Source organism: Patella vulgata, chromosome 1, assembly GCF_932274485.2.
Source record: "Patella vulgata chromosome 1, xgPatVulg1.2, whole genome shotgun sequence".
Taxonomy (NCBI): Eukaryota; Metazoa; Mollusca; class Gastropoda; family Patellidae; genus Patella; species Patella vulgata.
This window is the reverse complement of record NC_065879.2, coordinates 77,148,185-77,174,379: the sequence shown is the minus strand read 5'-3', so window position 1 is coordinate 77,174,379 and position 26,195 is coordinate 77,148,185. Positions and strand designations below refer to the sequence as shown.

General features: G+C 35.9%; 1 protein-coding gene across 2 annotated transcripts; it reads left to right on the top strand.

Annotated features, from left to right (window-relative positions):
- Positions 1-6,864: 6,864 nt before the first annotated feature.
- Positions 6,865-24,857, top strand: LOC126810863 (dolichyl-diphosphooligosaccharide--protein glycosyltransferase subunit 2). 2 transcript variants are annotated; one of them, XM_050536188.2, is made up of 18 exons: positions 6,865-6,952; positions 8,221-8,510; positions 9,615-9,726; positions 10,025-10,088; positions 10,980-11,094; positions 11,690-11,779; positions 13,203-13,310; positions 14,074-14,270; positions 15,060-15,174; positions 16,284-16,375; positions 18,573-18,687; positions 19,845-19,934; positions 20,266-20,370; positions 21,669-21,752; positions 21,980-22,075; positions 22,570-22,645; positions 23,992-24,121; positions 24,663-24,857. In XM_050536188.2, the coding sequence occupies exons 1-18, from the start codon at positions 6,943-6,945 to the stop codon at positions 24,673-24,675; spliced, it is 1,902 nt and encodes a 633-aa protein (XP_050392145.2). In that variant the 5' UTR covers positions 6,865-6,942; the 3' UTR covers positions 24,676-24,857. The 2 variants fall into 2 exon arrangements, with proteins under 2 accessions (XP_050392145.2, XP_050392135.2); XM_050536178.2 differs by having other exon boundaries at positions 15,060-15,177.
- The last annotated feature ends 1,338 nt before the right edge of the window (positions 24,858-26,195 follow it).

Below are 26,195 nucleotides of genomic sequence, written 5' to 3'. Positions count from 1 at the left end.
TGAACGCTTTCAGCCACCATACATAATGTCTATATCATTGTCTCGTGCTTTGAGTGTCCATCCTGTCCCACATCTGACGATAAAGGATAAAGCACTCGTGCTTTGAGTGTCCATCCTGTCCCACATCTGACGATAAAGGATAAAGCACGAAAAACCGAGGTTCTGTGAACACGTTGGGCGGAAACCTCCCTACAGAACATTGTATGGCTCATGTTCATCTTCATATTAGCCGGGTTTTGAGGCAGAAAAAAAATCCATTTGATTTCCAGGATTCGAGAAACATGGCACTCTTAACTGATGAAATTCGAAGAATAGTAAGCATAAACACAGCATGATGTTGACGAGATGTTAATTTTTTTAATTTCAGTCCATTCCAGACAAAGAAATAAATTGGGGTTTAACGTCCTACTGTTCTGCTCCGACTGGGATAATAAAGACGGGCATACGCCATGCAGTGTGCTATGAGGCCATGAGGGAAATTTTGCCCAGACAGCGGCGCCATTGCCTACTCTTATTTCGAATTCCAACTGCCAAGGGGTTTTCTACGTGCACGCCAATGTGTACACATAACCTCAGTTTGTCGTCCCATCCGAACGACTATATTTTGTCCCTTGTCAGGCCCTCCGTCCTGCACCACTGACAAGCGGGAACCACGCCGGAAAATCCCAATGAACTTTCTCGGCCAACGCAGGGATCAAACACGGGACCTCCAGGCTAGCGAGCCAACGTCTTCTTACACATTGATCCACCGAGCAAAGATAATTGTCCGTTTTAACTTGTGAAAGTGTGTTTAGTCTTTCGGTGCTAAAATACTGATTCAGTTTAAAAATTTATAAGCATTTATAGTCTCTTGGTAGAAAAATTAAACGCAGATGCCGCTGTACGGGAAAATTCTACAGGCAACATAAAAACTCCATATTATATTATGTTAGACTCAAAATGGCAAAATTGGGTATAGAAACACCTTGATAAAATATACCGATAAAAAAAAGATCACTCAGCAAAATAGAATTTATTATAACAACATATGGGAGTAAAACACATTTCTTTTTATCTCCTAAGGTCGCCGATAATATTATTTGATAATGTACACTTAAAAGTTAGTAGACTAAATCATTGGCGACAAGACACGCCTAACTATAGCAACATTACGTGACATATTGTCTCCGCACTATTTAATATTAATAATTCCTACTTTTCTGATACACACCCTACACATTTTTTAAGCCCTTGGGCACATCAGATGTTTAATTATTGTTTATCGCCTTAGAAATAAAATCAAGGAATTTTCGTCAATAAAATACGTCAAGGGAAATATGCGTCCGTAAGACTTAATTTTTTCCAAAAACAGTTTCTGCGGATTTGACTAGGTACCCATATTGGAACGGTTCCTGAAATGAAATGAAATGAAATGGGTTTAACGTCCTACTTTTCTGCACGACTAGGCTAATGAAGAAGGGCATACACCATGCAGTGTGCTACGGCCTACACTTATATCGAATTCCACCTACTCTTATATCGAATTCCATCTGCCAAGGGTTTTTTTTACGTGCACGCCAATGTGTACATGTCTTTCGTTTTAGTACCATCCGAACGATAAGACAACTGGCCCTCCGTCTTGCACCGGAACTTTCTTGGTCAACACCGGGAGCAAATCCGGGACCTCCCGGCTAGCGGACCAGAGTCTTACCCACTGAGCCACCGCGACCCCCCCCCCCCCTCTGGGTTCCGTATGCATCGGATTCCCGCATCAGTGTCTATCTATAGGCTACATTTGAATGTATCACGTCTATTAATTTTCAATTAGTAAATTAGGACAAACATTCTGAATGACGACATGGTTCCTTCTTTGGTTCAGCTAAATAGTCCCAGTAATTTTAAAGAAAAAAAACCTCAAGGACATGTTGCTAAGCAACGAAGTACTTAGCTTATACGCGCATCCGAGTGTAAAATAGGTCACAAAGACTGACAAGTTCGCCTTTATAACATTTATAGTTATAATTACTTTACCTATCTAATGTAGTACTATGGTCTTTGCGACCAAATTGTATCTTTAACTAATTATTGGGCTCACATTCACGCATTGTATGGAAATCATATCTAATGCACTCAAATAAAGGGGATTCAAACATAAAAATAGTTATAATTTGGTAAACATAGCTGGTTCCGTGGGAATCAGAATATCATGTTTAACACGTGATTTGAAATTTACTAATTGCATCATACACTGTAACCATCCAATCAAATTCATTATTTGCAGAATCTTAAGTCATGAAGTAAGCAAATCTGTTAAAGAACCCAGACCAGCCATTCAAGACTCGGATATCATTGGGTTCCGGATGGATACCATCTGATAGTTCCTAGAGACTTCTTCTGCGTGCTCAGAGAGGCTAGACATCGTCTTATTGGTTCTTTAGAAAACCATATGATGTAGCCATTTCCTGAGTCTAGTCATGCTGGTTTACAGGAGTTGGGGTTGAGAGAAAGGTGTTAATTTTAACGTATGCTAATGTAATCTATTGTGCATTGTACCATGTATCCAGCTTGACATAAAATGTAAAAACGAACTGATGCATTTTTATTCCTGTTAAGACAAACGTCTGAACTATATAATGAGAAGATAAACGTCTTAACGGGATAGTAAGAAGAAAACACATAACGTGAAAAGGAAGCCAGGGAAGACAAGAAAATATTAGACGATCACTTAAGGCTACTAAGATATGTAGTAAGAAAAGAATGCATGGGTCATACTCATCTGACAGACGACCCATTAGAAAGGTGGCGGGTTGAAATCAGTAGAAACCAATTTGTACACATTACTTACATGACTGTTTCCAGGGGAAGTTGGCAGCAACAAATACTGCAATAAAAATAAATCAAGACATCAGGGTTTGTCTGCAATTGCCAGCAAGCTAGTGCTGCAAAACGGTTGCGGTTCAAGAGCCAGGTTGTATCGATAATACTTTTACGGCTAAATCTATTTGTTAAGGCCAGCTCAATTTTTGTCAATTTAGATGTAAATAAGGTTAGGGTACGTGATTGTATGTTAGGATTAGGGTAAGCAATGGGGCTAGATCCAGGGTTAGGGTTAGGATTAGCACTAGCCCTGTTTACATCTCGTGACCTATGACGAAAAAGTGAGATGGTGCTGGCCTTATTATTTAGTACTAACCTTGCATTCACGGTTCAAAGCAAAGGGGGGCTAACTCCTTTTACGTAAAAAAAAACCCAAGGTAGCCATGTGTTGTTTCGGCCCATCAAAACTGATCTTAAAGGGATATTATCGAGTTTGTTGAACTTAAAGATGCATTACGTAAATCCTAAATTTACCTATTGCAGGTTTTTATTTTGGCCTCAAAGGTTATATATATATAAACTATATTAATTAGACATTTATTCGATCACACGACAATCAACCCTCTTTATATCATGGATGACCGAGATTTAAATAGATTAGAACACCCATGAGTTTTAAAAACCTAACGATAACATGGGTAATCAAGACTTTAGTCTCGATTGTCAAGTATGGTTACTGCGATAATAAACAATCTACGCTACATCTTTTCAAGACTTCAAACACTGATATCTTCACACAGAAAGGAGTAATTTGAATGAAACCTTCAATATATTCATTTTTCATAATCTATTTTTGAATATTATAACAAGAACAGCCAGCTCTTTAACTAAATGTTACTTAATGCATCTTTAACATATGTCACAATTGATTTCTGACTCGGCAGCACAAAGAAAACAATAACAATATGAATATCTATTTTAAAATATAACCTCTTTCAGGCACATATATAAACATGTGACTTGTGAGGAAAAGATCTAAAGACCAAAACCAAACAAATACCATGATCTGATATGGTGTATTTGGGGCAGGTATAATTCAAAATGTTAGCATTTGTCTCACTTGTAAATTACATGATCAAAGACAGTGTTAATATTTTTGTAATCTTTCGGGCAAGAAACAGCATCTAGTCGATGTACAATGTATATGTTCATATGTACATAAAAGAATCCTTGGAAGTTGAAATTCGAGTAAGTAAGTAGTACACTGAATGACATAATAAGCCAATCTTCATTAGCTCAACTGATGCAGAAAAGTATGATGTTATGATCTTTTTTCCATAAGATTAACAGGAAGTGCCTATTTGTTTACTGAGGTTAGTTTCATTTCCTGTGTCGACAGTGGAACAAAAAAATCAATTATATCTTAACACTGTCTTTATATATGAATGGGGAGACACAGTGGCTCCGTAAGTTAGACGTTGCCCGCTAACCTGGAGGTCCTGTGTTTGATCCTGGTGTTTGCTGAGAAAGTTCATCAGGTTTTCCAGAGTGGTTCCCCCTTGTCAGTGATGTTGGACAGGAAGTCTGGCAAGGGACAACATACAGTCGTTCAGATGTGACCAAAAAACTGAGTTCCTGTGTACACATTGGTATGCACAGAGAACCCTTGACAGTTGGAATTTGATAAATTTGTAAATATTCATCAAAGACAGGGTTTTTACACAAAACAAATCAATATACAAAACCCACTCAAATCAACAACTTTATTTCTAAATCAGTTCTGACCACAGTCAAAAAGGTCTGAACATTTTAATACAAATGAATCACAATTTCACCAAATTTGGACGAAGAGAGGCTCTAGGTCATTCCACTTATAAGGCCCCTGCCAATCCCCCACCCTCACAGCTAGTAGAAGATGAAAGTGTGGTTTTAAACACAACCGAGGATGATGCATGTTTAGGGCTACAATGCGTGTAAGAAAGGCTTATGACAGTGTCAAAAATATAATACACCTTAACAGGAGGTTTACTAGATCTTGAGGCCCTAGGCTTCAGGAAAATCTGGCTCTGCTAGGCACGAGATATGACAAACTGACCAGGGCAAAAACATCTCCTTATCTCTGCTCTGTTTCATGCATGAGCAGTACAAAATATAAGTTGAACACACATCAGATTTAAACACACCAACACTTTAATTCTTCACGAAAAATAAACAATGCCCGACTTTGAAAATTCACTAACTCTTTTTCTATAATTGTGTGATGGCATGCCTAAAATTGGTGTGGACAGTGGATAACCTATTTCATCAAGTTCTATTTTTCTTGCTTTAACAGTATCTAAACTTGTATACAAAATTCTTGGATATTTTACAACTTGTTTTGGGGGAAGGAAGCATTCTTTATAAAGAAAATCAAGCATAGTGTTCAGTTTTGACAGACGCATATTCCTTAACTGCGCCATATTGTCAGTTTGGAGATCCTCATCTGTACACTGAAGTCTTAATTTGATATATTCTTCACGAGTTTTACAGCTATATTTATCTAAGATCTCTTGAACCTTAACAAATTCGGATACAACTTTCTTAAAATGCTCTTCGTTAATTTCACGAAAAGCTGTCAAAAACTGTTTCTCATTACTGAATTTGAGGTCGTTTAGTTGTTGTATACGTCTCTCGATAGATTTAGTGCGGAAAAACGCTATCTGCGGACATCTCATTATGTCTCTGGGCTTAATATAACCACTGTCGAAAAGGAGATCAAGGTTTTTATCCAACTTTGTGTAGTTCCGAAAACTCAGAAAAATTGGTTTCTTTTTTATCAGATTTTCAATATCTTCCGAAGAACAGTTGAATCGTTGGGCTAGATATTCTTGTTTGGTTTTACCTCTTAAGACCTGCCAGTCCACTAATTTTGTGTCAATAGTTCGTCTGAATTGTTTGAGTTTATTCCTTGGAAGCAAGATTAGGTCCTCAAAAGTTTTGTCTGTCATTTCTTCCAATTTATGCAGATCATTTTCATTTATTTCCGAGTGGTCATGACGATCTTTCACTTCCTCTCTAATCCACTGTTTCAAAAGTGTCAAATTCTCCTCAACGCCAACTGGATGTTTTCCGAATATACTGCCTGAACGAAAGATGACATCTCGAGTCACAAACTCCTCAGCCAGAACAGTGTCAAGGTTTTTCTTCAAAGTTTTTATACCAGGCAGCAGAAACTGGGGTTGACGTTCGCACAACTTATTAATCTTGTGAATCGAACAATTTAAGCGAAAAGCGAGAAATGTTTTCTTTTTATCCTGAACACTTGTTCGGTCATCCAGTAACTTTTCTAAGTGCTTTTCTGGATCTTTGCAGAAATCAATGCCATAAACCCATAAATAGTCCAAACGTTTTTGAAGTTCATAAATCGTTATTCTCATAACAGAAAATTTATTTTTTATTGCAGAGAGTGGAATATTGTAACTTTGAAGTATATCTATTTTAATTGCCAGGGTCGTCTGGCGCGTCTGTCTTAATGCATAACCATTATCCACTCTGATCAAATCAACCAAGCGTTCCGCTTCATCTGTTCCAATTTTAAAGAGATCTGACAAATATCTAACCTCATCAGAACTTGCTTCACAATCTGTTGGCACAGTCGAAACTGGCAGTTGGCTTCTAGTGATAGTGTCAGTGTGAGCTTGTTCAACTCCTGAAGTTGCAGAAAAAGTTAATGACTTCACTGAATTTGGTTGGAAATTCAATCTGTTAAAAATAATGTTTAGTACTTGTCTTTGTGCAGAAAGTTCAATACTCCTTAAACCAAGTGAAAATTGCAGAATTCTTCTTAAGACTGACATGCTGTCGGAATTTATTTGGTCGCTTACAAAATCAGTGCATTTTTCGAATGAATATATTCTGACTTCTATGTTTCCCTTTTTTTTTACACGGTGTGTCAGAATAAACCATAAAAATATCTGATAAATTGCCATTTGACAAAAATTAATTTTGCTGGTGTTTGGTGCATTTTAAATGTACAACTCGGATTCACAGACATTTCTCTCAACTTTCTGAACCATTTTTGTTATTACGACCTTCACCTTAAAATGACAGGCACCTGCTTCCGGTTGACGTTTGAAACACCCGTATGTAAAAGAGGCTCGAGTCAAAATGGCTAAAGGTTTGTATCTTTTGCGTTTAGATAACCGTTTTCTGCAATAGATAATCATTTGTTAGTTTTACAAACAGACGCACTTCATAACTAAAGCTCTTAGGACCCGATGGGAAATTGCATTTTCGGTGTACAATTCGTATGTTTTTAATAATTTGTATTCACCGGCGTTATGTTATGAAGTCGGCCATTGCTTCCCCTTTGCCACGTGTAAATCGCTGGTTGATGCACGTTATAAGTATGATTCTATCATGTTTTCGCGTAAAATTCTAAATAAAATCTATAGATTAACCGTTAGCGAAGTTTTGGCATAATTATTGGCCGATCTGAATGTGATTTCTTGTTTGTCAGTGTGATATTTTGATTGTTACTGTCCGTGGAAATTGACTTCGCTTCGGCTTAGTCAACAGAGAGAGAGAGAAATGGGGTATAACATCCACTCAACACAGACTAGGTCATTTCGGACTAACATGGTTTAATTTTATTTCAATAATTCGCTTGCGTGTGGGAGGAAACCAGAGGACCTGGAGAAAACCCACGAGGTTGGACAGGCAACCCTACTCCTTGTCACATACAACTGGGGATTCGAATCAATGACAGCATGCAGGTGCTAACCATTTGCCCCCCCCCCCCCCCCCCAGTCAGTAGCTCTGGAGAATCCATATTATCATTCATTCATCCCACAAATATAAAATTAAGCTGGCCTTTCTTTTTTGGTATTGTCTATTGATGTCATGGATGAACGTAGATAAGAAACCTCATCTCCCAACCATAAATGTTTTGAGATAAGAGATGGTACTACATTATATAGTTTTACCTGACAAAACCCTATGCGAATCGCATTGACATTCAAACAGCAAAACTGCCAATTTTTTCTTCAAAACAAAGATTGATTATTGTTATTTATAACATTTCTGCCACATCCAACTATAATTAAAGATACATTAGTTCAGAGTTTAATAAAGAGTTGGCCATTCTTGCCATAATAATTCAAAAATAGATGATAAAAAAAGAAAATACCTGGTATTGAAAATTTCAGTCAATTACTTGCCACTGTTGGAAGTTTGGACTAGAAATAGGCATCAACTGTGTCGCACCATCTACGAGAATTGCCGATCGTGTGATTGACAGACGATAACTCCACTCACATATTCTCGATTATCAAGTTTTGGTAGCATGTTTTGCCAGATATTTCTGAGATATTCCTATTTGCAGATACATGTATCTAGGCCTGATTTCTGTCATTGATATAATTCACTTAAATATTATCTTTTCAGCTTTTTCAGTACTTCTTCTTTTTGCCGTTGTTGTGGTGGGAAGGGCCTTAACTCCGTCCACATTCCTGACAACTCTTGACCAAGCCAGGTTAAAGTCTGTCTTTGAGGGAGCTCAACCATACAGCGATGTAGCCAATGCACATTATTCTATTTTGGGTCTGACTCTATTAGGAGCCACCATACCGAATGCTCAAGAAGCGTGCAAATCTTTGTCCGAGAAGTTGGACCAAAGTAATGTAGCTTCATTATATCATGCTGCATCTGCCAGCCAGTATTTAACCAAGTGTAAAGTGAGTATCATATAATTTTAAAAGATTTTTGGGGGGTGGGGGGATGCTACATGAATTTTATGCCCCTTAATGATCGAATAGATAAATGACAAATATATATATATATAGACTTTAAAGATGGGTTCCCAGAAAAGTATTTATCGGGTGGCTATTTCCAATAAAAGTATGGCAATTTTGGTATATATGGAAAGTAGAGATATCCAATCTTACTAGAAAAATACTGGATTCCCCGAAAAACATTCATGGAGCGTATACAGGACAAAAATGTAAGGGTTCCCCTAATCAATAGCCCAACGATTAGGAACTTCCGCATGCGTGATGTCAAAGGTCACAAGCGAACATTGAGCGCTTGATGTATAAGTTGATAAACTTTATGAAGAGTTAGATGTACAATACTTTCTGAGATAAAAATGACGGAAAAAGACGCTGGTAGTGGATAATCCGAGAATTTAATAAGGATTCGATATTTGGAATAAATAGTAAGCGATTAAAGACAACATCGTCTTATGTATGCTGACGTAAACATGACCTGGTTTGATCGAATTTTAATAGCAGGGCATTCCTTCGCAATTACAATGTTTGAGAAGGATTTGAAGCATAATTATGACAAATTAATTAGTTTGAATATTATTTTGGTCCATATATACCATTAAATCACCCAGTTTGTACATGGGAACCCATCTTTAAATCATACACAACAAAAAAGTCTTGCCAAAGAGAAATTTGGTCCAAACATGATTAAAATTGATCAGTCCTATCCTAACCTTGGTTAAAGTGATCTAAGGTGACTTTCTGTTCATATCAAGGTCATCTTCATCTCTCAACACCTGAATGATAAATATTTCTATTCATGAATATCTGAATCAAGATAGTTTCTAACCTTTGTTTACTGTTTTAATCGTGTAATATACTATATAAAGAAAGCATTAAAGCCATAGTTTTCTGTTAAAATTTAAATAAGAAAAATACTGACCATCCGCCTCAATGACAGCAAATTACCTGTTAGTCAAGATGTGGAATATAGTGGCTATGTGCAGGGGATTGAGGGTGTGAAAGTTGTGATCACCCAGAAATATATAAATAATAATGTACTTTCTATTACAGATAAATGTTGGTGGAGGTGTACAAAAATTATTAGACGACACCATCCGAGAGGATGCCAATGTTGTAGATATCTTTAATGCATTTTTTGCCCTGAAAAAACTGGGTTTAAAAGGTGAGCTACATATTGCTTACAATGACATGTATTGTTTTGTGAAGGACAGTGTCTAGCAAACGAGTCCCATATACACATTGGCGTGCACATAAATGAACCCTAACAGTTAGGATTCAAAATTTATAAGAGTAGGCTGTAGCTTCGATGTCGGTGCAAAATTTCCTCTAAGCACACTTTATGGCCGTCTTCATTAGCCCAGTCAATGCTGAAAAGTAGGATGTTAAACCCCATTTCATTTCTTTAAATGTAGTTTTATCTTTAGTAGATAAAGAATTTGTTAAATAATTTTTATTTTCAGTTGATAATACTAAAGTAAATAAAGCTTTACAAGAAGCCTTAAAAAAAGATGATTCAGCCTTGAGGTAAATACTTTAAACATACATTATGCAAGAGCTAAATCTGTCTATTGCAGGTCTTTCTTTAGGCCTGAAATGTTATCAAAATTATTAATTAGACATTAATTAACCTATCCAGACCATAATCAACTCTAGATGGCATCGCTAGCCGGCAATCTTTAGTGGATTGTGAGTCGATTTATTACATAACTTTCTTTCACAATTTAACGATAAACTGGATAATCGAGACTATGCTGTTTATCGTACTGACTTTAGTAATGATGATCAAGGCTAGCCGGAAATTTCAACCGCTTAGTTCTCGGTTCATAGTGGATCAATTTGAATGAAATTTTCAGCAAATTGCCTTTACATTATCTAGTTTTTAACCATTATAGTGAGAACTGCCAACTCTTTATCGAATCTCACATAATGTATAATTAAATTCTTTCTATGTTGGGCTTATTAGTGGGCCTGAAAAGCCCCAATTTACATTTAATTTTCAAGCAACAATTATAAAATAATGATCAGTGCTCACATTTCAAGCAACAATTATTAAACATAAAAAATCCAAGAACACATAGAACCTTTTCCCCGTAGTTTTGACTATTAAATTGCCAGCTATCGGTAGACACAGTGGCATTTTGAGAAAGGTGCTGGTTTGCTAACATGGAAGTCCATTGTTCAATCCTGGAGCTGGTCAAATAAGTTTTTTGGGATTTTCTGGCATGGTTTCAACGTTTTATTGGTGTAGGAGTGAGGAAAAACCAATGTCCTGTGTACACATTGTCGTGCATGTTAAAAGAACCCTTGAGAGTTGGAATTTGAAAGAGTAGCCGAAGTAGTATATCATTTCATCCAGCTATGGTTTGTGTTTAAAAATAGTCTTTCCTGAATATAATTAAATTTGTTTTGTTTTAGTTATGGTTATTCGTTTCTCATAGCCACAGAATTAAGTGGTGATGTTACAAAATATTTTGATAATATTGAAGATGTTGTCGCACAAGCAGATGAATTAGATGAAAAATATTTACAGGTAAGTCGTATGTCCATATATTGAACCAAAAACCATGACTGTGCCTTTTTTTGACCTGAATCAAAGAGTCAGTAACTGTTATTCGAATCAAAGAATCATTAACTGTTAATCCAAGTGACATGCTGATTTCTAGCATGATGATATCCCAGCTATTTGCAGAGTACTGAAAGGAGGAAGTAATTTATATTTTATATTAGTTTTGACAAAGATGTATAGTCTAGAAATAAATTCAAAACTTGGTAAAATATTAATTTGCTTGATAAAGATGAGAGTATCATTGTCGAAACGTTGCATGTTAATAAACCAGTAATTGTTATTCCATAAATAGTTGTCAGTGTGAAAATATTAATTGTTCTGTGATGAATTCATGTACAATGTATGACACGTGTATGTGACCAGGATAAGCTTCACATGTTTATCTTTGTGTATTTTCTTCATGTATTTTTAGCCTTTTGACTTCTAGTTTGTTAGGTGTCTTCTAATATTTCAAGATTAGCTTATTTCAAGATATCAAATTTTTAAGATTTGAAATGTTTAATATTTCAAGATATCAAATTTTTAAGATTTGAAATGTTTAATGTTTTAATATTTTTAGTTTGAAGGAGGATTGTATGTATCTTCATTAGTTGTAGATTCCGCTTATAAACTAGCTACAAAATTAAACAAAGCACCAACAATATCAGCAGTAAGTATTCCTTTATATTTTATACTCTTCTTAAAGGGACATAATGCCAGAATTAAAGTTGGCTATAAAGTTAAACTGAATTGACATAAATAATAAGATCAGAAGGGAATCAAACATAATATTAATGAGGCCCGTCATATCCTTCTCTTGTCTTAAATATGTGGCTTCTTATTAATTATAGGGGGGTTGGATGGCTGAATGGTTAGCACGTGCGTGCTGTATCATAAAGTCTGTCATTGAGTCAACTAGCGTGGTTTCGAATCCCCGGTTGTACGTGACAAGGAGTAGGATCGCCTGTCCAACTTCGTGGGTTTTCTACGGGTCCTCCGGTTTTCTCCCACTGCTAAAGACCCCTACGCGCAAGGGAATTATGGAAATAAAATTAAACCATATGTTAGTCCCGAAATGACCTGGTTTGTGTCGAGTGGACATTAAACCTCATTTCTCTCTCTCTCTCTCTTATTAATTATAATAAAGACATCATTTACCAGAAGGTGGAAAGAGGGGCTTGGCCCAGAATAAAATGATAGAAATTGAAAAAAACACTTATCTTTGCTTTTATACATGTAGTGTCATACATGTAGTTGAGTGGATGTAAAATGCCATTTCTCTTTATGTCCTTTTACCAGATGAGGACATCATGGTTATCAATGTCTTTGTTATTGTTTTGCGGGGTGTTATGTTTGAGAATACCTTGGATCTATTCTAGAGAACAAAAATGCATATGGAAACTAATGTAATTGAAAGATAGCATACAAAATATGAAAAGTGTTGTTTACATATCAAATTGAAATAATGATCATACAAAGCCTAATATGTTGCTGTAAATTAATTGTGTTCTTGTTATTTTTCGTCCTTTCAAACATACATTATGCAAGAGATAAATCTGCCTATCGCAAGTCTTTATTTAGGCTTCAGATGTTATAGAAATTATTAGACATTTATTTACACGACTCGCTCAAAATCAACTATGTAGACCCATGGATGCCTTGGATACAGTTTGGATTTAAACAGTTGTCCATTATATTAATAAATGGGGGACCAAGCTAACGTTTACCGTTAGTCGCTGGTGTCACTACTGGAAACTGGCGATGAAAGGCCTGCCAAGTGCGGCTACCATAGCCATTGAGCATGTTACTTGATAATCGAGAATATGTGGGTGGAGTTATCGTCTGTAAATCAAACGATCACCAATTCTCATGGACGGTACAGACACAATTGATGCCTATTTCTAGTCTAAACTTCCAACAGTGACAATTCCGTTCACAACAAAGTAATTTGACTGAAATATTCAACATTTTCTTTTTTAATCATCTATTTTTGAATTATTATAGCAAGAATGGCCAACACTTTATAAAACTCCTAACTAATGTATCTTTTCAAAAAGATGACTTTTCCTTTAATGTGTTTCTTTACCTTACAGGATAAAGTGGTTAAATTCACTAATTATTTCTTGAGTCGTAAACATATTCATCAGTTGAGAGCTGCTGCTTATTTCTTATCTGCTGTCAAATCATTGACAGAAAACAAAGTAAGTTTAAATTGATTTAAATCTTCTGTGGTCTTGCTATTCTTTGTCTTTTGGCAAAATGTTTTAAATGTTACAAAGAATGGGGTCTTCTGTCTGATCCCACGCTTCAAAAGGACAAACCACTACTATATAAAGTACACCTCATATCATCTCACTTCATGTCTTCATTGGTCAAGGGGGGGTTGAATGGGGCGAGCTTGGGTGGCCGAATGGTTTAACGCATGCATGCAAGATCTCAAGTTCTAACATTGAGTCGAGGACATGTTTTGATTCCCCGCTTGTACACAACAAGTAGGGTCGTTTGTCAAACCTCATGGGTTTTCTCCCACAGCTAAAGACCCCAATGCACAAGCGAACTATAGAAACAAAATTGAACCATGTTAGTCCCAAAATGCCCTGGTTTGTGTCGATTGGATGTTAAACATGAGCTCTCTCTCTCACAGAATAGTAAGAGGTTAAACTTTCATTTGTGGGTGGGGGGGGTGATGGCCGAATGGTTAGTACGAGTGCGCTATCATAAGGCCCGTCATTGAGTCAACTGGCGTGGTTTCGAATCCCCGGTTGTACATGACAAGGAGTAGGGTCGCCTGTCAAACTTTGTGGATTTTCTCCGGGTCCTCCGGTTTTCTCCCACTGCTAAAGACCCCTATGCGCAAGCACATTATTGAAATTAAAAAAATTAAACCACATGTTAGTCCCAAAATGACCTAGTCTCTCTCATTTGAACATATTTTAAATAAGATGTATATTTTGTTTATTAAAGTTCCACGTGCCTGTTGCTGTTACATTAGCCAGTCCTGTTGCTGTCACACAATCTGAACCCTTAATTCAAGTCCGTGTAACAAATTTGATGGGAGGATCCCTCGGTAGTTTAACTGTTACTGCTGATAATGCTAAAAATATTGGTGAAGGATCAATTGTTCTCAATAAGAAGCCTTTTGTTGTCAATTCTAAAGACAAGTAAGTTAGAACAGTAATGTCTGTTGTATCTGGGAGTTCCAGAAGATGTTATGCATTACTTGGGAAGTAAAATGTATACCATGATTTTGGGCAAAGACGAATGGCATCATTGGTTGTTGAGTGGTCAAGGAACTGTATTCAGGCTAGAATGTCTCTCACTCAAATCCATGTATGGTCTCACAACCTTTGGGATGTAAAAGAATTCCAAGAAAATTAGGTGACAAAAGTCTGATGTCTGGGCAAAATTCTGCTCCCTAACAAAGAAAAATAACCTGTATGTTATTCTCGAAATGACTGAAAGTATTTAGTTGAGAAATTCTGATGCATATCCTATTCTATCTCATCTCATCGTCTTATCACATTGACATGCACATAAAAGATCCTTTGACAGTTGGAATTTGATATAAGAGTAGCCCGTAACGGCACTGTCCGGGCAAAATTTCCCTCATAGCACACCGCAGGGTGTATATCCGTCTTCATTAGCCCAGTCGAAGTAGGACGTTAAACACCATTTCATTTCTATATAAATAATGCCTGTTCAACCTCGTGGGTTTTTCCCATATTTCCTCCCACTGACAAAGACCCCTACATGCAAGTGGATTATTGAAATAAAATTGAACCATATGTTAGTCCCGAAATGACTTGGTTTGTGTCGAGTGGACGTTAAACCCCATTTCTCTCTCTCTCTATCTCTTTATATAAATGATATCTCAAACTGGGTGCTGTATAATGTTTACACAATGAACTCTGTGTAATATAGTAGATTATGAATTATATACTGTATTTCAGATCATTATTTGAGTTAAATCTGATACAAGCTAAACCAGCTAAAGGTTTCTATGAATTAACATTAAGTGTTAGTCCAGCTAAAGCTGATAAGAGATTAATTGGTACAACTGGCGCTGTGGTAAGTTCTAAATTATCATGTGTCCTTGATCGTATCAAATGCCATTGTTTTGAATATATAAAGGAGAAGCTTAGCCTTTCCAGATTCTTTATTTATTATGCATTGAAATAGTGTCAACCATGCTTAATCCAGAGAATGTCCTTGATCACACCCTATTTAAAGGAGAAACTTGGCTGTTGCAGAATCTTTATATTTTATTCATTTAGTATTGAAATAGTTTCGACCATGCAAAACTCAAAGTACTGATTGGTTTGCCTTTACTTAGTTATGTACAAGTTATATATGAAACCATAAGACTAACTTGACTTGCTATGTATTCACCCAGCCAGCATACAGAAAAATATAGAATTTTACATTTCAATTGATACAAATGTTGAGGTTATTGTCTCTTACACTGAGCTGGATCAAAGTCAAATATATTGTTTACATGTTTCAGAGTATATAATTATAAAGGTTGTATATTTAGTTGTTATGGGAACTTTCCTTAATGGTCATGGATTTTTATTAATGCCTTTTATTTGTTTTTGTTTTGTCGTATTTGTTAATTCTAAGGCCATGACCTTCCATTTTGGGTGTGGTTTCAGATTAAAATGTGTATTATAATTTTTCTCCCAACTTATTATAAGTTGACTAAAAATATCTGTGCTGTCACATCTTGAAATCATTTTTGGTTGAGAAAATTTGGATAAAAAACACCATTTCATTCATTCTTATTTGGTGGTGGGATTCTGGTCATTTGGAAAAATTCTTAAAGAATTCATTTCTGTAAGCATACCCTGAAGTATGGGGGTGAGGGGGGCTCTGTTGATGAGCAATGTGAATAACAAATTCAATTACAACATAATTGATACCCTATAAAATTGGGGATACACTTATACCCCCTTATTATTATTATAGACTATGTTAGTCTTTAGTGATGAACAGTCACCAGGTTTTGTTATCAATAACGTTTTATGTATGGTATATCAATTTGCGTAATGGACACAAAAATTTCCTAAGTTAATAGAAACAACCAAATAATCAGAAGTGTCATTAATGTCAATGGTGTATTTTAATATGTCAATCAGAATGTGTGAGTATATTAATTAACTTATATTATTTCACAGGTGAAAGTGAAAGTAACAACACAAGTAACATTAGAAGGTGTAGAAATCGGGGTAGCTGATAAAGATCAATCATCAGCTCCCAGAGCTGTCAAGTAAGTTTAACTTTCCGACGTGGTTTCCCCTTGTCAGTGGTGCAGGACGGAGGGTCTGACAAGGATAGCTGTCTAGTCATTCGGATGGGACAAAATGCTGAGGTCCTGTGTATACATTGGTGTGCATGTAAAAAATCCCTTGGCATTTGGAATTGATATAAGAGTAGGCCCCAGTGCCGCTGCCCGGGCAAAATTTCTCTCATAGCACTCTGTATTGGCGTATGCCCGTCTTCATTAGCCCAGTAGGAGCAGAACAGTAGGACGTTAAACCCCATTTCATTTTGGTAAGTTTAACAGAAAGGGCACCTTTATAAAGAGGCATTATAACTTGGGTGACACCTCGTCAAATTGGTCAAATTGGTCTGTGAATCAACTTTTTCTATTTTATCTTTATACTGTATTTGGCTACTTAATGGGTTTTCGATAAAGGGGTGATTGTAGGGTTATTATACACTCATATTTCAAACTTACTTGGATTGGTTTGTTGAAATTAATTGCTTGTATTGTTGTTGTCCTTAATAATAGTAATTACTAATTCTGGTTCTGTTTGTGATGTCCTGAACATAATCTTTAATTTAATGTTCATTAGAAGTTGATTCCCGTAGCTGTCATTACTGTACCCCAGGTATCATTTAATCTTGTGCATTTAACATTAAACAAAATTGAATGGTCAACTTTAAACTGGACACAAGTATAAATTAGAATGATTTTTGGTGATTTCTAATGATTTTCAAACATAGTTTTTATATTGAATGAATGTTATAAGAAATTAATGCTAAATACACAATATTAAGGAAGAACGCGGGTCGAAAAAAATTGAATTTTCTAAAAAATTTCACTTTTTAAGTAATGACAGTTTTTGATAGTTTGAAGCCTTCTCTTTGAGTCCCCAAAAACAAAATATCAAAAATTTCGGTTTTTTTATGTAAAAAAGTACATTTTCTGTCGAATGGTAAACATTTCTGAACCTGTACATGTCCGAATTTTGATAAAATAACGTCTAATAAATCCCGATTTGAAGCCTCCACATGTCCATTGACAGCCATGTTTGATATACCGTTGGAAAGAGTAAACAAAGAATAGCATGATGGGAATAGAAATAATTTATTAATTCCCGTCAGTTTCCGTGTGTACTCGTTTTTCTAAGCGCCAAAAATGCTCGAGAATTTCCTTATTTGGTTAGGTGACCTGATCGCGGGGTCAATATATCCGACGTAATAACAACGACATCTCCTCATTGGTCTAACGGAATTCCGTCACCTAGCAACGGGATGCCGTGATGCGCCCACTATATAGACACAGTTAACCACTCTTTTTTGTATAACAATATTACTTTATAAGAAGTCCAACACTACGATCGATGTCCCGCAAGCTTATTTAACGATATTTACCGATGAATTTAATAGTTTTTTTTAATTATTTCTAATAAACCGTGATTAAAAAAAATAAAACATTTTATGGGAATCGTAATTTTTATAGCCGTGTCCAACTTTGTCGACCGGTAATTGTTTTTAGTCTTGTTTGTTATGACCCAAATAAAACCATTTAGTAATAGTATGATTTACTTTTTGATGTGATTTTTCTCTGATTTGATTTTTTGGACGAAAATGCAATTTCAAATTACTAGATCTCAAAAAGTTACTAATATTTTTACTTGAAATTTGCAACAGTTATAGATTAAAGTCTTTTGAATGAGATAACAGAGAGTTTTTGTACTTACTGTTTTTATTTTTGTAAATAATTCAGTTTTTAGTTCATGTTTCGTTAAAACAAATCACACAATTATATAAATGCTTATAAATTAATAAAAATACAGTGGACTCCAAATGTCTCTCTCTCATTTCCTAGCTTTATGCATTGTTTATAAGGTGTGAAAGTTTCAGAACTGTAGAGTTATTATTAACAGAGATCTAGCACTCCTACGAATTTCCCCATTTTTTCTTGATTCGTTGGTAACCATGGCAACCAATGTCTGATTTGGGATCTGATGAAAAAAATCAGCTAACTAAATGGTCTTTCTAGTATATACAAAGTTTCAACCCAAAATAACATTAAATAATAAAAAAAAAAATTCGCCCCTCGTTCCCCCTTAAATAATTACCTGGGTTACAGTGCATTGTGTTGACTATCATCTATTTCAATAAATAAATGACTTGACACTGTTCAAGTGATATATAATGTATTTCTATATTTATAGATTAAACTATCCTAAACCAGCAGCTAGTACATTAGAAGCTGATTTCCATCAGAAGATCATCATGAAGTTTAAACTAGTAGAAAAAAATACAGCTCAACCTGTAGCAGCTCACCAGGTAAACCTCCATTTTATCTCTGCTTCAAAAATGTGAAATAACAATTTGTTAATGGATCTTTACCTGGGTTTACTGTCATCGATATGGTATTAAGTTCACTCCTATGTTACATGTTATAAAAAGGTTCAAAGGTTGCTTGCCTAAGCTTGTCCCTGGTGTCAATGTGTTGATATTTCAATTTTTATACGCGCACATTGAAATATTGTCCGTCTGTCGGTCCGGTGTCGACAATTGCATGTGGACGCTCTAGAGACTAAAGTTAATATCCGATTGACTTTAAATTTATACACAGTGTTTAAGGTCATGAGACGAAGAAGCCTATTGATTTTCAGCGATTTCAGATAATTACTGCCAGAGTTATAGCTCTTGATCACTTCAAAAAATCTTGTGGACGCTCTAGAGGCCAAAGTTAATATCCGATTGACGTTAAATTTATACACAGTGTTAAAGGTCCTGAGACGAAGAAGCCTTTTGATTTTCCACAATTTCCAATAATTACTGCCAGAGTTATGGACCTTGAACAATTCAAAATATTTTGTGGATGTTCTAGAGGCTAAAGATAATATCCGATTGACTTTAAATTTATACTCAGTGTTTAAGGTCATGAGACGAAGAAGCCTATTGATTTTCAGCGATTTCGGATGATTACTGCCAGAGTTATGGCCCTTGATCACTTCAGAAAATATTTTGGACGATCTAGAGGGTAAAGCTAATATCCGATTGACTTTAGATTTACACGCAGTGTTTAAGGTCATGAGACGAAGAATCCTATTGATTTTCAACGATTTACGATAATTATGGCAAAGTTATGGCCCTTGATCACTTTGAAAAATCTTGTGACACTCTAGAGGCTAAAAGTATCATCCGATTGACTTCAGATTGATACACAGAGTTTAAGGTCTTGAAACGAACAAGTATATTGATTTTCAATGAATTTTGATAATTTGAACAGCTAAATCCATGATAATTAACGTTAGCATGGGGCATAAGTTTATAGAAACCAAACAAATTCTAATGATTTTCTGATAATTACTTAATGAGTTGTTACTCTTAATCAGATTTTAGTGTATTATAAATGTTTCATTACCGAAAAAAGTGAAAAAAGTTGTATAATATGAATTGTAATTAGATATAATGTTTTATATCTTATATTTCAGACATTTGTACGTTTAACCAACCAAGATACTAAACAAGAAATTATCTTTGTATCTGAAGCTGATTCTTCTAATGTTAATAAATTTGAATTGGTAAGTTGTGTGTGTGTGTGTGTGTCTCTCTCTCTCTCTCTCTCTCTCTCTTGACAGTTTGATTATGAGCATTTAATGCAGCATTTAGTGTTTAACCAATTATGATTAAGAGTGATATAACTTGGTACATTGTTTTGTTACATCAATACACTCCACGATAATAGTGAAAGTTAAAGGATATCACTGTTATTAGATTTGTAAAGTGTTATAAGGCCTTGATAAGGACATGTATTGCCATAAATGGTTGTATTAAACAATTTAAGTGATAAGGAACGTACAAGTAGGTGGAAGTAACATCATTTATTTTATGTTAATAAATTTTATTTTGTAGGATGTTGGATCTCGTGGTAAAGATTTTGGTTTCCGATCTGGTAAATACAATGTTGAACTTATTATTGGTGATCCTGTTATTGAAAACCCAATCTCGTGGACACTGGTAAGTAATTGCTAAATGTTACAGGAGAGTTGGGTTGTCAAATGGTTAATGTGTGCATGCTGTATCATAAGGTCTGTCATTGAGTCAAGTGATGTGGTTTCAATTGTATGTGACAAGGAGTAGGATCGTCTGTCTAACCTCATGGGTTTTTTTTTTATCCGGCTCCTCCGGGTTTCCTCCCACTGCTGAAGACCCCTATGTGTTAGCAAATTATTGAAATAGGAAATAATATGAGTAATTATTAATAAAGACATGAATAATTGGGTAGACTTGGATAATGCGTATTGATACAAAATACTGTAATGTGGAATTCTTACTTCATACAGAAATATACCTTGGAGAATTATAGTATATATGGAAATATTTATTCTGAGCTCGATCTTAAATGATTATTGGTTGGGGCAGTGATTATTTATAACGAGCTGGGTCACCTGTCCAAACTTGTGGGTTTCTCCAGGTCCTCCAGTTTCCTCCCACTGCTAAAGACCCCTATGCACAAGCGAATTATTGAAATAAAGTTGAACCATATGTTAGTCCCGAAATGGCCTAGTTTGTGTCGAGTGGACATTAATCTCTCTCTAAGTAATTATTATTTTTAGCTTTTACCATTTCTGGAAACTCTGTAGATCACCATCCATAAACATTATAGTAGATATTTGGACTGTATGAAACTTTATTCAAATTGATCAAGTACTTTATATGGACAGCTGTTGAAATAGATTTACTTGAAATGTGTTTTATATTGAATTTTTGAATAATCAATAAAAGAGTATTGAATATATTGGGACATATAAATAGATATTCTAGTTCTCAAGATACTGCCACATCATACATGACTCATTTCCATTTTTATACACCCACATTGAAATGTTGTTGTCACCCTTGTCTATCTGTCAGTCATTCAAAATTACTTGTGGGTGTGTTTACTTATTAGGAAAACTTGTCGCTTTTAGAAAGAAGTTCTCACAATTGCGTTGTTTGAAGAGTGTGTAGAATTTTTAGTGCAAACGTGTCCTTGTCTAAAGAAAATCAGATAAACTTGAGAGAAAAACAGCTTCAGACTTTGAAATCTTTGTATGATAAAACATTCTTCAAAGGCGTCGTCATGGGCAATGCCGTTGGTAATCTGGGAACTTTGAAATAGTTCGTCATACAGCCGAGGCTAGATGTAGGGTTCTGGAGTCTGCTGAGGTTTGCAGCGTGAACCCATTTACACAAATGTTAAATATGTCCCTGAAAGTTATTTCGCCCAGGAAATGTTTTCTCCATGTTTGATTGACACTAATATCTATTTGCAGGCTACTTTATCATTAAGATTCCCAGAAGGTAGCTCCACAACTAAAGAATCCACAAATCAATATGCTGTGAAACCTGAAATTAAGGTATGGTAGATTTTCTTACAGTTTGATTCAGATCAATGGAGACCAGTTATTATTTAGTTGTATTATAGTTAATAGATAGTGAATTCCTGACTAAAACCATCTAGTTGTTAGGATGAGATGAAAAACCATGGTCCTGTGTGTACTTTCAGGTCTGAACTATAAAAAAAGATGTTAATATTGTTATTAACTTTAAAATATATAAAAATAAAGTGACTTTTATATTACAGCATCAATTTAACGTACCAGAAAAACGTCCACCAGCAGTTGTATCTCTAGCTTTCTCTGCTCTAGTTTTAGTTCCAATACTTGTACTATTTATTCTTGTAAGTATTATTATTGTAATGGTTTTTAAAGTATTGAATTTAGGGGGGTTGGATGACCGAATGGTTAGCGCATGTGCATTGTATTATAAGGTATGTAATTGAGTTAACTGGCGTGGTTTAGATTCCCCAGTTGTGCGTGAAAAGGAGTAGCGTCGCCTATCCAACCTTTTGGGTTTTATCCGGGTCCTCCAGTTTCCTCCCACTGCTAAAGAACCCTACGCGCTAGTGAATTATTGAAATAAAATTGAACCATATGTTAGTCCCGAAATGACCTAGTTTGAGTCGAGTGGACGTTAAACCCCATCTCTCTCTAGTACTACATAGGAGTAGGGTTGTCTATCCAACCTTGTGGCTTTTTTCTCGGCCCTACAGTTCTCTCCCACTGCTAAAGACTCCTACGTGTAACAGGGAGGATGGTAAAGTCATTTTTTGAAATTATGAATCTGTTTTTTTAGGAAAACATACTATTGATTATTTTATGTGTTTATTTTCAGTGGATTAAAATTGGTGTAAATGTTTCTAACTTCCCCTTCTCACTTAGTGCTATAGGTTTCCATGTTTGTTTAGCAGGTAAGTTTTAGCTTCTGTATGTTTATTGATGGAAAGTTACAATATTCAGTTCTCCCAAGTCTACAAACACTGATAGTAGCTCGCAACTCGGGTCTGCACCGTGTCATTGGAGCAGCCTTGCAAGGAAAGAACCTAGTCATAGGTGCACGGAGGGCCTGACAAGGACAGCTGTCTAGTCATTCGGATGAGACGAAAAACCGAGGTCCCGTGTACACATTGGCGTGCACGTAAAAGATCCCTTGACAGTTGGAATTCGATATAAGAGTAGGCCGTAGTGCCGCTGTCCGGGCAAAATTTCCCTCATAGCACACTGTATGGCGTATGCCCGTCTTCATTAGCCCAGTTCGGAGCAAAACAGTAGGACGTTAAACCCCATTTCATTTCATTTCATTTCATAGGTGCAAATTGCCACCTTGTTAATGGAACAGCTTTGCCAGGAAAGAAGCTAGTCATCTGAGGTCTACAGGACAGAGGGCCTGACAAGCACATCTGTCTAGTCGTTCGGTTGGGATGAAAAACCGAGGTCCCGTGTACACATTGACATGGACGTAAAAGATCCCTTGGCAGTTGGAATTCGATATAAGAGTAGGCGATAGTGCTGCTGCCCAGTCACTTTCTCTCATAGCACACTGTATGGTGTATGCCCGTCTTCATTAGCCCAGTCGGAAGCAGAACAGTACGACGTTAAACCCCATTTCATTTCATCTGAGATCTTGTGCATATTGGCACCTTGTTAATGGAGCAGCCTTGCTCGGAAAGAACCTAGTCATCCGAGCTCTTGTGCATACTATTAGCAGTCTTTTAAAGATTTTGAACTCTGTCAGGGCAAAAATTGCCATGGGATATTTGAGTATGGTTAATGGTGCTATATATAGGGGATATTCGAATCCGGTTTCCTCTAGTTATTAAGATGGGAAGAAACCAAGATATATGCGTGTACTTGTTGGCAGACATGTAAAGACCACGTAAAGACAGAATTTTATCAAGAGTAGGTGGAAAGGTTGCCATGGCAAAATTTCCCTTGTAGAACCTTGCATGGTTGGTTGCTTTCACTGCTTGTAGGTGACGAGGAGTAGAGTCGCCTGTCCAACCGTGTGGGTTTTGACCAGGTGCTCCAATTCGTTCCCACTGCTAAAGACCCAGCAAACAAACGAATTATTGAAATGAAATTTAACTGTATGTTAGTCCCGAAGTGACCTAGTTTGCATCAAGTTAAACTCTCTCTCCTGTTAGTGCACAAAATTAGTACATAGATCATATTTCCTTTTGTTTCCATTTTAATCTCTCAATGAATATAAATGTATATTATAGTTTAGATAAAATGAAATGTATATTTATATTTTCAGCTATATTTGGTTTATATTATTGTTATTGGACTAATCTAGATATGTTCCAGACATTACGATATCTAGGTATACTAGCAATACCTACATTCCTATTTGGTAATAGACTTCTTAGTGGTTTAGCATCAAAACGGTTAGTATTCATTATCTTTTAACAAATCTGTACTGTGTTACTACACTTGGGGATGAATTGTTAACATGTGCACGTTGAATCAGAAGGTCTAACCTTGTGGGTTCTCTCCCGGTCCTCCAGTTTCCTCTCACTGCAAAAGACTGCTATGTGCAAGTGAATTATTGAAATAAAATTGAACCATGTTAGTCCCAAAGTGACCTAGGCTGTCGAGTGGATGACATTGACATTTTTCTGGGTCCTTCAGTTCTCTCCCATGTTGAACCATGTTAATCCCAAAATGACATAGTCTGTGTTGTGGACATTAAACCCCCCTCCCCCCAGGATGAGGTAGGTATATGGTAGAAAACTAATTCTGGTTCATTATTGGCAGAAAACTATTCTGACCTGTACAGACTCATTAGTACTCCAATGAGGAAGCTGGTGGACCAAGAAAGATCTTAAATTAATTCTCGGGCTACTTGATAAAACAAAAAATAAAATCATAAAAGAGCGTATTTTGAATTTTATGTATCTTTATTAATCTTGTCATTTTCTTTTTCAGAAAAACAACATAATAAATTAATCAAGACAATTTTTTTTAAGAACTTTTTTTTTTTTTTTATATGTTTAATTTTTGGACAATTATAAACATATAGTTGTTATACTTCATGTACATTATCTTATTATATTATGTTGTGAAATTCCATCTCATGTTATTTTTATCAAAATGATCATTAAATTGTTCTTGTATCCAAAATCGGTTTTCTTTGTATGCTCTCATTTTAATACTCTCTAATTTTTTTTCAATTTGCAGGGTTGGGTGGTCTAGTAGTTTAACCTGCGTGTGGGTGAAATCTCAAGGTTTTTCCGTTGAGTCAGTTGGTGTGGTGTCGATTCCCCGCCTATATGTGACAAGGAGTAGGGTTGGGTTGCCTGTCAAACCTTGTGGGGTATATCCGGGTCCTTAGGTTTCTTCCCACTTCTAAAGACCCCTGTGCGCAAGCATATTATTGAAATAAAACTTAAACCATTTTAGTGCCAAAATGGCCTAGTTTGTGTCAAGTGGACATTAAAACCCCATTTCTCTCTCTATTTCAAATTTCTGGGATTTAGGCTAGTCATATTGAGGAACCCTATCTGAATTCAGTATCACATATCAATTTTGTGTAGTTAGTGCCCCCTGTTACTGAACTTGTAAACACTCTTCAGGTCTTGGAGATTTCTATTTTTTTAAACTTGAGATTGTTTGGTTTGAAGGCATCACAAGGCATGTCGCTTTTCTGAATAACCTGCTCTCTGGTCAATCGCATATAGGGAACGGCTTTTAATTTGGAGAATTTAGAGATCGGTTCTGGGATGACTAAACTTCATTTCCTATAGAATATGAACAGAAGTCTGAGGTTAACAAATGTTTCTAACCATGAGCAAAATCATGTGTTCTTTTTCCTTGCAAGTATTTTTCCCTAGCCACACAGTCATAACATAGAACATAATTTAACATTCGCATTTGGAAAGGGTTTTAAATCTCATTTGCACAGTATGTTTTTGAGATAGGCCTACATATTGTGCTATGAGAAGAATTTGGCCAGAAAGCGGTGTTTCCGCATATTCTTCAGTTTCCATGTTCCAAGGTTTCCCATCCCATCAGAACGAAACACCTCACACCTGGACACAAGCTCAAATACTGTACCCATTTATTCTCCAATGCCTGGTAATTATTTCAATAATTACAGCAATGTGGTCGTTTGTCGCCAACACCAATAACCATGTCCTCCTTACTAGCTGCACTTGAACCTATATCACTCCCTTGCTTAAAGTTACAATTTCATATTTTCTAAGAAAGTCAAAACATAATTATTTCTATGTCTTTTGCTCAATAGGTTGTCAACTCACTATTATACATCATAGGTGTCATTCTCACACTTAAAACTCATTTACACCGGAAATAATAACACAATTACCTCCCTTGTTTTCTATTCTCCACCATGGAGTAGTTACCTTCAAACGTTGGAATTTGAAGATGAAAATGATATCTTTGCCAATTTCTCAACTGGCAATAGTGAATTATAGGATTAATAGGATTATTCTTTAACAA